Source organism: Antedon mediterranea, chromosome 3, assembly GCF_964355755.1.
Source record: "Antedon mediterranea chromosome 3, ecAntMedi1.1, whole genome shotgun sequence".
NCBI classification, from domain to species: domain Eukaryota; kingdom Metazoa; phylum Echinodermata; class Crinoidea; order Comatulida; family Antedonidae; genus Antedon; species Antedon mediterranea.
In genome coordinates, this window is record NC_092672.1 from 18,974,715 (window position 1) to 18,989,806 (window position 15,092).

At 33.3% G+C, this 15,092-nt stretch overlaps 1 protein-coding gene across 2 annotated transcripts in view; it reads right to left on the minus strand.

The window, feature by feature from the left end:
- The window catches only part of LOC140045005 (SH2B adapter protein 2-like), a 44,328-nt gene continuing 29,236 nt past the window's right edge, over window positions 1-15,092 (minus strand). The window contains exons 2-8 of one of the 2 annotated variants that reach the window (XM_072089734.1): window positions 12,438-12,539; window positions 9,551-9,616; window positions 5,409-5,527; window positions 5,133-5,224; window positions 4,716-4,841; window positions 1,620-1,819; window positions 1-1,017 (exon numbers count right to left, since the gene is read on the minus strand). In XM_072089734.1, coding sequence (XP_071945835.1) covers window positions 628-1,017; window positions 1,620-1,819; window positions 4,716-4,841; window positions 5,133-5,224; window positions 5,409-5,527; window positions 9,551-9,616; window positions 12,438-12,539 — 1,095 coding nt within the window. In that variant the 3' untranslated portion in view covers window positions 1-627. The remainder of the gene's footprint in view (window positions 1,018-1,619; window positions 1,820-4,715; window positions 4,842-5,132; window positions 5,225-5,408; window positions 5,528-9,550; window positions 9,617-12,437; window positions 12,540-15,092) is intronic. The other variant, XM_072089735.1, reaches the window with a different exon arrangement.

Consider the following 15,092-nt stretch of genomic DNA (forward strand, 5'->3'; position numbering starts at 1 on the left):
ATTCTAAGAATTATTTGCCAGGATGTATTTTGTAACAGAAATGCTACAGTATTTTTGTTACAAGCAGCGTTTAATTAGTAGTGTAGAACACAACGTTTCATTACTAAAATATGTCTCATATTAAAATCAATACGTTCTTAGACTAAACTTTAATCTGTAGTTTGGTCTAAAGATTAGCAGTAAATTGATTAAAATACTGTATAAATAAATGTAATCACTAAAAGGAAACAAACTACATGATACAAAAACAAACTGTGGGAAGTTGGTGAACACAAACATTCAATTGCACCTCAACAATAATGCTGCTCACTTTACAATGAGTCCTCACATAATAATAATAATAATAATAATAAGATGTTATAACAGTATTAATAATGTTTACACCGTTATTATTATCTTCAATAAATTGTCCTTTATGTTTTATAGTAAAATTAAATGTTGATAAAGCCAATAGATGGATTATTCCTTAAACGACCCAAAGAGCAATCCTACCAACCTCAACTGATGCATAGACCCGTCCTTGTCTGTCTGTCCGTTCCAAACTCAGTTTTAATACATTCAATGTATTCTAATATGTCCTAGCATGGCAACAAATTACATAAAACCCACACACTTAGAAAAACACTATCATACAAATGCATACTGATTTCGCACAGCACGCCCTCCTCTATGATTGTCATCCGCAGCATCTGTATTTATACCGTTTGCCGGCGGCCTCGCCATCGGATCATTGATCGGTAAGAAGAAGCTATTGCCAGGTGCCGTGAATTCCGACATTGGCATGCCGTCAGGATTGAATGATACGTTACCATCGGAGCTTTCCGCCGAACTCGGTGTTCTTGGACGTATAGTGTTTGGTACGTAAACTGTGAGGGAAACATCCGGTTGACTGGATCCGTCACGACTGTCTAATGGGATAGGGTGTGTTCTAAAGTGGTCGAGCATATCAAATATACTGTCAAACCATATGTGTGTAACTTTGCATTTTCCATCTGGATCAAGTTGTAAACGTAAATGCTAAAGATTGATAAAAAATAAAAAAATTCATCTTGATATCATCTCTATTTGTTCATCTATTCATATTTATTTATTATTATTATGATAGATTATGAAATTTCAAATGTTGTTATTCAGCATAGTCCCAAAAATTGATTAGTATTAGAGGGTAGTGCTTGAACATAGCAAATTTTCTAGGCCTTATGGTGAATCCAGCAATCCAATTTTCCTTGTTTTTTTATTCAGTTTAGCATTTAAAATTTGGCTTACTGTGACTCATTTTTAGTGAATAGTAGGGCAACAAAACCTTCTATAGAAATACCAAAATGGGTTTCCCTACTTTAAAGTATGCATGCATAAGAATAATCTTCTCTTGCGTTGTGGGCATAAAAAAAGAAGAGTTCCAATTCAAAAGAAAAACAATATTAATTGAAATGGATGGAGGAAGCGAGTTGGTCAATGATGTGGATAGAAGTCAATCAATTTCCACGCTTTAGTTAAACAACAGAAGCTAATTTACATTGTATCTTGCATCATGCGTATCTTGCATTAAGCTTTTAGAATCTCCCCACTAAATTCTACTATATATTCTTTATATGAATTGATAACAAGTAATACTGTACCTTGGGCCTGCCATGAAAATTAAATGTAAGCACACACTCGCCCCGCCTTGTTTCACTTTGTCGTACCAGGAACACACCATGACATGTATGGCCTCCTTGTAGTACAAGCTGAGCTGCATCAATACGTGACAAGGTACCGTGGAACCATGGGTAGCTAGCTAACACATGGTCATTCTCTGGACTTACTAACACCATGCCTTCTACAAAACAACAAGAGTATAATGCAATATAGCAAATACAGTAGAACCTCTGTTTTACGTGTCCTGATTTTAACGTTCTCTGGATTTTACGTACGCTAAAATGACTGATGATGTCACAACATAGCACAAAGCCATGGCTGTGTGAGGAACTCTGTGAGACAAGCTACACACATACATTCCTTCTACAGCAGCGAATGTTTTCATTTATAGAAAAAACAAGAACATTGATATTTTATTTAAACATCATCACAGTCAGTATATACTGTACTTTTCTAGTTAGGCCTCACATCTTTATAGGCCTGCTAGCATGGCCTAGATTAGCCCAGGCAAGGCCTAGCTATGGACCAACTGCCTGCATGCTGTACACAGTAAAGTAGGCAAACACGGCAGACTTTTTAGCTACGATCTACGTATTTGGGGTCAATTTAAGGTCAACCTGGATTTTACGTATGCCTTTCGGTCCCGTACAGTACGTAAAATGAACTGTACTTGCTTTGTACATTTGTAAATAAAGGCAAGTTTCTTTGTATCCAACTTTTTTTTCTAAATAAAACTAAAAACTTAAATACTCTTTATTTTCAACATGGCCAGAGATATCTTTGTCATTCTCATTTTTCTGATGATACAACACTTTCTGAAAATCAGAAATGAGTAATGTACAGAATTCAATAAAAGTGATTAGATGAAGTGAGCCCTCTATTATGAATATCTCAATATTGATGCACTAACGTAAATACTGTACATAACTTTGGACAGTTATGCTAAATTATGCAATCAAAACAACAAAAGTTTACAAATGTATTATATAGATTACATTACAGTATAAACCATCCATTATTGTTATTAATTTATTTATTTGACTTTTAGCATTCAAGGGATTGTGTTAGATGGCAAATATTAGAAGCTACTTGAATACTGTAAGCCAATTTATTTTCAAAACAAATATTAGATAAAAATAGTCAGAAAAAAAATTCTTTTGTAAATTTGGTAAGCTAACAATCCCACAAGGGTCACGTTTATATTTTGTATGGTTCATGAGTGGACTGCACCATATTCGTATAGGGTTTAATTTTGTAAGGCCTGACTACTGTACTTCACTATTGTTTATGTTAGAAACTCAGAGACCTCGGTGATAACAATAAACTTAAATATTATTATCAAACCAGGAAGTACAGTACTACTGGCCTAGTAGTAATACCAAAATGTGCAAGTTGCTGTCAATTGATTTCCTGATAACTACATCCGGTAGTGTAACAAAAAGTTATAGGAAATTATACCTGAATGACGTGGTTTAACCTACTGAATCATAGAATTTTAAGCCCCCAAAAAGACAATTAGCAGGCATGATAGGTTTCCAAGGTCCTAAAACATGGTACTCACTATCTCACGAATTAGAAATAATTACTTTAATGTAACAAATTTAAAGTTCAAATTTTATGTAAACCATGTTTCTGTATTTATTGCTCAATTGATATTAAAAAATAAACTCAAGCATTGTTTCTAAAGTTTTTGTTCTAACTTTATGCAACTTAATATTTATTAATCTATTTCATTTGTTTTCTTTAATAATTAAGTAAAATATACCAATTAGACAAGGCTTGCCTTCTAGTAGTTCAATAATCTATCATTGCTATTGTAATTACTATGCCTAAAACAATCATTTTATATTGTACTTTTTTCTGTATACCCTTGTTGTATTCTGTTATTAAACAATTGATTAAAAAAATGTCAAATTTCATGTCTTTTTCAACATTTTAGATTTTATTTATTTGTTAATAATTAAGTATAATTTGTAGCTAACTTTTGGATCCCTCATTTTTCTCAGGATGTAGTTTATTGTTAAATATTAGTTTTCTATGGTATTTTCTCGAGAAATACATTTATTTTGAATAAAATATTAATTGAATTAAAAGTACTATTATGGCCTTTAGAAACGTACTAAACTACAAGTTAAACTTGTGTAAAGTTCAAATTAGAGGGTTGTTTTATATAATTCCATCCTGATATTTTTCATGGAGTCAAACAAAAAGAATTTTTATCATAAACAAGCATCACCTGACTGATATAAATGAAAATCTCAATTATTCGTTCTAGTCTTATATTTTTTTGATTTTGTATGAATAAATTCACGTAGTGGCAAAACAAGCTTCATATGATGGTATGATCGAGGTACATACAACAAATATTGACTACTGTATGTTTATAAGTTTTAAGGGAGTCTTAAAAACCTAGTCAATATTTTGATATCAGAAATTGTAGCTCATGAGTGGTTACCATTTCAAAACCGTTTAAGTTTATTATTATTTAAGTTTTCAGTTTAATTGCATTTTGTTCATGATCACGAAAATACTATAGAGTATCACGGTGTGACGTCACAACAATACAGGGCGCTGCATGGTTGCTAGCCAACCAAAAAATGCGTTCAGCCTTAATACTATGTTGATAAACAGTAAAGATCTGTATTTCTATCAAATTATGTATCTAATTAGCTTGATTTTTTTAAACTTAAACTGTAGTTGAAAAATAAATAAATTGTTAAAAACAACTATTTAGTGATATTTTGAAATTTTAGTTTGTTTTTATTCAAGATGATTAAGTTTTAAAATGACTACTTGAATAAGCCTATTCCAAACCATTGGTGACCTTGAAGTCACTCAGGCAGGCTGAACGCATTTTTGGTTGCGCTAGCAACCACGCAGCGCCACTTATCGTCATGACGTCAGCACCGTGATTCTCTATACAATTTGGTCTATACCTTGTCTTGAGTTTTACATGCACCAACCCATTGAATACATGCAGTATCCTAATTTTCCATGATATATAATTCATTGCATGGAATATGTATAATACTTTCAAGTTGATTATTCAACATTTTGTTTAGTGTATCATGCTATACCTGGGGCTGTGATAGGTGTAATAGCTTGCTCTGAACTTGCACTGCTTGATGCCCGTTGCGGACAAGGCTCTCTGGGTGGTATTTGTGGTGGGGGTGATGTATTAGGACTTCGATCTGGACTTGAACCTATAAGACGGAAATACAATTGAAATTTGTTAAGATATTGTATGTCTATGAGAAAAACAATAATTGGACATCGGCCCCCATCAGTTGTTGGAGATGTGCAAGAGATCTGTTCTATGAATACTTCTCACACCGATGGATGAGCTCAAGTTGAATACTAGAAGAAACATATTCATTTTATCTGAGAGCCACCCGCCCTCTTAACCTATCAACAAAATGTCCTCAAAATTCGACAAAAACTTTTTGAGACTTTGTACATGACCAAACTAAAAAATGAGATGATTTTATATTTACCATCAGTAGGAATTTCTACTGCTAAGCTGTTCCTCATCAGTTGTGAGTCCATGTGATGGTTTTCATCAACGGGAACAGAGGGAAGTGGTCGCCTATAAAACAAGGATACAAAATTGCTATTAGTTCCTTTCACTTATTTGTACCACTGTACTCATAAACAGTAATTATTTGTTTGTATAATATCTTGTGTGTGGGTGATGTGTAATAGGTAGTAGTGTTCATCATTTTTTGATAATTTATGTAATTAATATTAATAAAAGAAAATTGTAAAATTACCTTCGATCTAAGCTAGCTCCTCTGTGTGCTACTTTCATTGACTCTTGTATACTGGCTAGCCATGCTTGCATGTCCTCAATACTCTGAGCTTCCATCACAAATTCAAGATTATTCTCAGCCTAAAAAGGCAACGTTGTTATTCATTTAAAAACATGTTCATATGAATTCATTTAATAATAAAACCAACATTTGAATAATAAGGAGCTTTCGATTTTTGAAAATCTAGTGACATTTAAAACATTTACAGATGACATCAACAACTCTTGTTTGCCCGATGACCCTATACACCTAAAAAAGGTTGAATTGCACTTGTGTACTAATAAACTAGCAGAATTCAAAAAATTGAAAGCTCCGTAATTATGATTACTGAATGCTACAAATAGCATGTCATAGCTTAAACTTTTCAATATTAGAAATCTATAGTACTTTACTATAGATTTGAGATGCATGCTACAGTATAGCATGCAATGTACATACATTGGTAATAAATAATTCTCTGATCAACTTCTTACATGATTATTTTTTAGATTGTAATGTTAATGGCAAATTTAGGTAGTCTTTATAAAAGTCAATATAAAGTAATACAGGATTAAATTTACACAAACCAACAGTGGTGTTGATAGTCTATAAGTCCTAGCTTACCTGGATAAACCGACAATAGCCCCTTTCTCCCTGAAGAGCGAGATATACATCGAAAAGTAGAAATTTTCATTGAACACCCCTCTCCACAAATGGTATAGTACATGAACTATGTCCTCAGGTGGGAGCCTCCCCATCGCCAGACTTCTTGTCTGAGGGGACGGTGGGAGGGCGTTTATCCAGGTAAGCTGGCACTTATAGACTACCAACACCACTGTTGGTTTGTGTAGTCTATTTCATGCCTAGCTTATCTGGATAAACCGACAAGATAGATGGAGATAACGATGGGGTGAATGTTGACTGTGTTGCCACTTAGCTGGCACTACCTGTATACAACACCTATGCAACTGATGCATGTGAATTGGTGGTGGAGGAGGGACCGATAAAGCGCATAACTCAATTTTCAGTTGTTGACTTTGCACGTACAGCAGTCGACTTATACAGTAGGAATTCGAGAACTGTTGGAACCGTCCGAACACTCTGAACTAGGTACACCGAACAGGGTACCTAGGTGGCAGGCCTTCTGCTTTTGTTTAAACTACGAGTATGAGCACATCAGCTCACACATGGACACTGCAGCACATAATTGGCCTGAGGTACCGCCTCAGGTTAGTTGGCATGTGCACCACTTTAAGAAATTCGGCTGGACGACATTAAGCATCAGGGACGGTAGTACCAACACGACGCTCCACCTGTCCCTGCAGTGGATGACAATTTGGTCAAGCACCGCACAAACCCCGCAAGTAACCTGCAAGTCTTCTCACTATGATATTCCTCTAATCTTTGTATGGAAAGATCCTGTAATTGTCGTATACCAGCGACAACACTTGTATTATTGATATAATATGGGAAGGCAGTACCAACTGGTATGATATGAGGGGAGGAATACTGAGGAACCTTCTTTCTTGGAAGAGTTCTCATGGGTCACCATTATCCTGCGTTTTTAATGGAGGAGCAGTGTTCGAATGAATGAGCAGCACCGCCATAGCCTGCGATTAATTAGTGCCTGTTAGGTCCTCTACCGCAGGCCCCTCACGCTCAAGCAACAAACTCCTCACAGCGTGACCATCCGTCTAGTCCAAATTGTAACTCCTGACAATGGGCGGACCCTCAGAAACCAATTTCAACCAATCACGTTCACGTACAGTATTTACATAGGCTATGTAATATATATATATTGCAACAGCATACCACTGTACATACAAGCTCTCTTGAAGACATGTTTACTCTTTATGTCTCGAAATAAAAAAAAAATGATAGTGATTTGTGGACTAAAGCATTTGTGGAAAGGGGTGTTCAATAAAAATTTCTACTTTTCAAGGCATATCTTGCTCTTCGAGTAGAAAGGGCTATTGATTTATCCAGGTAAGTTAGGCACGAAATAGACTATGAGTTTAGTACAGTAAGTACAGTAAGATGCACTGGTGCTTACAGCATACCATACTGCACAGAACATCCTGTAATCTTACAATATATATAAGCATTACAAAACTTCATCATAACCAGATTATAATAAAACAATTATAATATTCACAAATAAAAAGTAAATAGAATGGGAGTTTGGTTTACATCTGTGTGAACTCACTTGATTCGATGAACCTGGGTTTGCATACACCCTGGTGCTTAGTCTGTGCGAATGCAGCTATACAGAAGAAGATCATTTTAAATTTGTCATTGAAGTACTGTATAACTGTATTTCCTTAACCATTATAACTTATTAATCTATTTGCACAGCATCTTTTGATTACGATAAGAAGTTTAATAACTTTCAATTTCAGGTCAAATTTGGAATAATTGGTCATTTTCATTGGCATATAAGTACTGTACAGTTTTGAACATACAGCAGTGCATTCTCAATGGGTACCTTTATTTATATTTTGAAATTTTAGAATTCCCTACCCTTCATCATTATCCAAATTAAATGCAAAACATAAAACAAGTAGCATCATTTAAATAGTGCGAAAAAAGGAAATTAGACAATTTTTATGAACACAACAAAAATGTAATAACACACATACACACATAAAAATATGTAAAAATAAATTATTATAACACATGCATTTTGTAGACAGAGCCTTGAAATTTAGAGAATTTTATACTGTAGGTAGGGTAGTGAAAATATAAACATCCAACCAGTAGGTGCACCATCTGAAATTGCTTTGTTTCTAAAGCCAAATGTTTGGCTTACTGTACTGTGTAGCTTACATTCAATTTAAGATGGACGTAGCTGAATAAAAGTTAAATAATGATGTGTTATGGAACAAATAGTAATTGTGTTGTATCATTCAATGGGAAGAATATTTTCAATCTAATCTCATAGTCTTGTTTATTGAATAGAACAGTCAATCTTTCAACACATAGAAATATTCTCCCACCCATCATCATAAACTATGCTGTACCTGTACTACAGTACATAGAACACCTATTTGAAACCTAAACAAAGTGTCTCTTTGAAGGTGTATTTTCCCCCTTGTTTGAAAAAAAAAAAAAAACAACTGCTGAAAATATAATGCGAAAACATGCATTTTCCTTCTACAGTCAAGCATTACTATACAAACACATCTTTGCCAATATCAATCAAAACATCTCTAAAAATATACAATATATTAAGGACATTATAAATTAATGCTTAATTTAATACTAAAGTAGGAGTTAAAATTTTGTTTAAGATAAGACAAGTATGATAATGTATGAACACGACATTTTGAAACTAAAAGGACAACATTACCAAGAAAAATATTATTTTGACAACTTAGGGATGTACAGTATGTATATGATCTCAGAACAATTGTGAGATTTACATTACAATATCACAACACACGCTCGCCATACAGCCGTAGCTGTAAATTGCTGTGACGTCAAGTGTGCTTAGCAAAATCTACCTCATGAGTTTTCATTGTTGTTAATGTACAAGATTCATATTATTTAATTATATTTCAATTGCTAATTTGACCTGCATTAGGCTTAAATTTGCCAAAATGTTTTAGTGTACAGTACATGTTATTTTGAAGAAACACTTCAATATGCAGATAGGCAAAAAAAAAAAAAAAAAAACAACAAAATTCAACATTTATATGTTTTACGATTTATTTATTAAAACGTGTGTTTACTAGAAATTGTCACACTTTGGTATTGACCCCCGAGGTAGCTAAAAGAATGACGTATGTGATGATGTGATGGATTCACTCAACGATATCGGTAAAGTTGTCCTTTAAAGTACCACATAAAAATAGATTTTTTAAATGCTTTAAAGATTAAAATGCGATTTATATTATGGGCACCCAAAATCAGTGAGTACTATACTGTAGGTTTTCCATCAAAATCTACATGTAATTGTAAGTAATAAAAAGTGTTTAAAAATATAGGACACTTTATTAAATGCAATTTAAATGAAATTAAAAATACTATACAATATTGATCACGACAAAACATAGACAGGAACAACAGTAAATACAACAAACTATTACAATACACAGTATAATAACACATTATTACTGCAGTACATGAAGTAATCCGTGTATGGCTCCTGTATGCTGTGCCCGTCTCCTCATGGACGACATATCCGGCTGCTGTTCCATTGCAACATTTATGTTAAGTTTAGAGAAAAGTTTAAAGAAAAAAATTCAAAATAGGAAAGATACAGATAATAAAATCAATCAGTGGGTGGAGGTAGTACTGACGTACAGTACCCAGCAGAAATATATGACAATATAAAACGACGTCAGATGACTAGTAGTACTGCACCGTATGTAATATTTAATATAAATTTGAATTTTACAGTAATTGAATTTTTAAATTAGATTTTAATTTTATGAAATCAAAATGTTAGTATTGAGGACATAAAATAATTTACCATACATATGCAATAGGAAGTTTGACAAAAAAATAGATACTGTAAAGTATTATACTGTAGTAAATAAAGCTACAATTAAAAGTTCAAAGTTCTATTGATTCACTACACTTACAATGAATCAAGGTCTGACCAGTGAAATAAACAGTATAATAATATAATATTAATAACAATAAAAATAAACAAGTCTACCGCTACTCGCGGTAGTCTACCGCGCTACCGCTATCTCGACGTTTTCTACCGCATTTTGATTTTTTTTACAGCATTTTCAAATTTCCCCATATTTTTGGCCAAATTGATTTACGGTTACGCCCAGGCTCAGCCCAGATCAACAATACAAAAGTGAGGCAGGATGTTGAAACAATGTCTATTCATGCAGTCTCCGTGGTCTATTATTGTATATTTATTTGTATGCACTGCCTTTGTTAAACCGTAACAATAATATAAACATGCACGGTACTACACGACGCCGGACGTAGAAAAAAAGAAGCGTGCAACGAACCGTGAATCAATCACGTGGTAACCGGAATACGCGATTATCAATTTTGGGGAGGATCCAAGTTTTAACTAAATAAACGCTTTGCACAGTGGTTGAGACACGTTTTTAATAGTTATTACATTTTTAAACACCCTCATAATTAATGAACTCTACCAATGTTGATCCGCTGCAAAGAACAACAGATCGCACATCGCACGAGGTTGTTGAGGCGGTGTTTTATTTGGTTTTACTGTACGATTCGATAATAGGAACATGTTAAATGATTTAAAAGGCATGGATTCGCCAAGCAAGTAGGCCTACGTTTAATAAAAATTTACCTAAGATTTTCGTAAGCTCTTTTGTTCAAACTTGTTATTTATATAGCAATAATCCACCCGTTCCGGCATGCACGCTAGGCCTCTGGCTCTAGCCTCTAGGCCTACTCCTCGATCGATCGATGTCGCTGGTGGTGGAAAATTTCCCGGCGATAAGAAATCGGCGAAATAGCTCATAAACGGCCTACATTTTAATGTTATCTTTAATGCCAGTGTAATTACGTATGGATAAAACAATATAAAACTCAATGTTTTTCATCTGAAATAATATGTTAACTCGCGTAATGTAGCATAAGACGGATTCGGAATAGTTATTTCGATTGTTTTTGAGTTTTAAAATGGTAGCTAGCTAGGACCTAGAAGTAGAAGCCCTTAGGCTAGGCCTGTGCCTAAAAAAAATGAGTAAATTCTATTGGGCAATACTATCATGTGTAAATATTGTACATTATGTAATTAAGTTAAATTATTTTATATACTGAATTTTAGTTAATAAAATACATGCAGTATATATTTTTAAAATTCTTTGTACTGAGGATGTGTCCATAAAAAAAATAAGAATGTAAAAATACTGATGGATAAACCTATGTAAAAATTAAGCCAACTTATGTGTAAATATTGTATACTGACTATATGTAAGTAACATATTTAGTTAATTAAGAGACGTAAACGACACGCGTTGATTTTCGATTCCCCGCGCGTTGACTTTTGACGCCCCTACGAAAATGTGGTTCACGACAAAATCTCCTGCAAATGGACTTTCCCAAGTTGGGACCTCTGTGCATTGTGTTGGCTTTTCATGAATGTGAAACAATGTGAAGTAATTTGTAAACCGTGTGTGTAAATGTTTTATATGTAAATGTATGTCTGTGTGATGTACTTGAATTGTGTACAGTTATACAGTAGCCCTGGCATAATCAAAATCTTGCAGGCACTTTTTTTTTCCTACTGTACTTCAATGAGGCATGGTTGGATGTATTGATTCTCCCCCTGGAAAAAATAGTTTTTAATATACCATTTTAATGTCACTTAATAGTAAAAATTCCTTTTTTTTAAACCAAAAATTGGATCGAAACAAAATAATTTTCCCGAAAAACTGTAAATTAAAGCAAAAAATAGTCTTGCAAATTACTAATATTAGTGACATAAAGGGATCCATACTCTAGAAAGGGTTATTAGATATTAACCAATCAGAATGACATTTGATGTGAATACAGCATTGTACAAAAGGTCTTTTGTACTGTTATAATATTTAAAGCATGTGTAGTAAAGGTGTCACCCATTTGTGAACATACAAATTAAACTTGCATTTAATTGGCAAGATTGACCAAGATGAGACACTAACCAAGAGTAATTTGAATGTTCATGACACGTTTTAATTTTTGTAAAGTACAATTGATCAAACCAATTTAATTAAAAATTTAAAAAGTAACACAAACTAAAATTAAACTTTATTTGTTTTATTGTCAAGTTGCTAATAATGAGTATTATGTTAAATTTGTCTTCTTTTGTTCAATTTGGAAAAAATTAAAATACTGTTCTTGAATATTGAAAATGGAGGATTTTTTTTGGTTCTTTTTGACAATTTTAACTGAAAAAAAATTATTTCTCAATAATTTACAACATAAGATTTTTACTTCATCTTGAATTGTATTTCACTTTATCCAGGTAAAGCTAGGCATGATATACAGTAGACATTTACATTTCTGGATGACAATGAGTAAATTTACCTTTAAAGCAAAAGCATGTTTCGTTCCAGGTAATTCAAGCTCCGTTGTTTCTCTAACTTCTTCTATCAGGAAGCAGTATATTCCTGCTTTTGGTTTTGATGACTGTTGGGCAAAAATAGATTAACATTTTAAACAAGAAATATTTCTTACAAAAAACACTGCTCGCTTATTGAAAAATATTGTTTATTTCAAATGTTTTTTAATGTGTCATTTTATTGTCACATAATAGTTATTTTAGCTGAAAAAAATGTAATTAAAAGCAACAAATACTTAAATTGTCTGTCAGACAATGGTTTTTGGGTTTCTTTTCTCTTTTTATATGTGAATAAATATAATTTTTTTTTTTAAATACTCAATTTCTGTCACTTTAGTTAATTTTATTGCTAAGGTCAAGTCTGGGGGTCACTCACAACTCTAGATATTTCAAGTGTGAAGTATCCTATTACAAACACAAACTTTAATGGACTGTTTTGATAATAATTAAATGAATATCTGACAGTACCAGAAATGCTTTGGGATTTGTAATTTTAGCATGACATGTCCTAATAGACTCTTTTCCCAGACGTTTTTTGGGTCTACTGTAGCAGCTGGAATCAATAAATTATAGTGGAGTTTCCATTTTCGCAAAACTGTCGTCCTTAGAACTATAACTGCTGCTTGCTTTAGCTTCTGATTGAGTAGTCCTAATGGGACGTAGCGGGCTAGAGCAGCAGCGTGAAAAGGTATATTATTCAACAACTGCACACACAAGGCGCTGGGGTTAAAAAATCACATACAGTACAGTACAGTAACCTGTATACTAGACTAGGGATATTGTACACTAAAAGAACCAATTATCGATGATCTTTATAGATAGTAAATGTGAAATGAACCACTACAGCTTTTTTCATCTTCATCGTTGCTGCAACTGAACGCAACTGACCTTAACTGGCCTGCAACTGACCTCAACTGAATGCAACTTTTAGTTGACATGTTTTATTTTTTCCAGTTGCTAGAAAGTTGACATACAGTAAGTACTGTAGTTTCTTTCAGTTGAGTTACGTTGAGTTATAATAAGTGCACATTTAATCTTATAGTGGAACCGTATTTATAACTTTAATGGTTCAAGCCTCACTAAAACAAATATGGTGATAGAACAAGTATAAACCATATGTCAAGTGTACACATATTTATACTCATGTGTACTTAAATAACAAAAAGTACATCTTTGGATATGAGTGGAGGTTACCCTGTACTGTTGTGTACTGGCTCATGCAGCCACTGTGGTGGACAAGCAAAATTTAGTAAAAAATAATAAAGTAATTTTTATACTGATTTATATCTTGTTTATGTACAGTATCACAATAATTAATTTTGCCATTGGGCCACCATTAATATTACCACCAACCATTTTTGTGCAATAAAGTTTAATGAACAGTTAGTAGGATATGTTTGTTAGACTGACTACAGTATTGTAAAGAATATATTGAAGCAACATTTGATATCATCATAAATCATTTACATTTTCTAATGGTATGGCATGGTATACTATAAAAGTATACACTGTCTCTCTGGATGTACTGTAGCTCTGAAATAACATCTCAACATAAAAACTTTAAAAAAAGTATTGCTAATCAATTATCAAAATTTAAAAAAAGGTCTACTATTACTGTAATATTGTTAGGTCTTTCAGTAAGCATTACAGTATAAGAATATTACTGTATGGTGTATTTCAGTGTACAAGTCGCACCTGTGTATAAAACACACCCAAATAATAACAAAACATTATTCTTTGTCGTAATACAGTATATAATTTATAAGATACACTTATTTCTAGGCCGGAATTTAAACATTTTACAATCAAAACATTGGTATTTTTAATAAAATAATGATACTTCAGACGTATTTTTGTTCAAGATGATATAATTTCATTTATTTGATTGCCTTTTTTATTACATCATAATCAGGGGTCTTCTACTATAAAGTGAATGTTCCACGAAAATAAAAATCCCCACAATTCTTCAGTTACGATGCACTGTGTGGTGAGGCTAACCCTCATGTACGTCTTTCATTGCATACTGTTAACACTTTGACTGCCAAACACGAAGATCTTCGTTTTTAGAAATACAACGCTTGACTGCCAAACACGAAGATCTTCGTTTTTGATGTTTTTTTAATGAATCCGATATATTGGTTAATTATTGGTTTATATTACAAATTTGAACACTATATTCGGTCTGGACCACAAATATTTTACTATTTGAAAGTACCTGACGATAAAAATGGATACACTGTAACGATCCTAACGACGATTTGTTTGGTTGGTCGGCGGCAAGAAGCGGCGGGAAGATACAGCCGCAAGCCGATCACTATACTGAGCTATTATATACAGCGTATTATATAACCATGGCGCGTCGTATGAGTGCGGACGAAGCATTTGCAGAGTATTTTGCTGATTCTGACTCTGAAAATGACATCCTAGTTTCAGATGATGTAAGTAAACACACCTTATTGTTGTATATAGTAAATTATAATGTAAAGTAAGGGCTCTAAACACAGCGTGTACAACTAAACATTTATTCAGAAGAGAGAGAACAATTATGGCACGCCAAAGGCGTCGTTACAACATGCATATATAACACATCCTCCCTACCATTTTAAGAATAGTAAAGACTA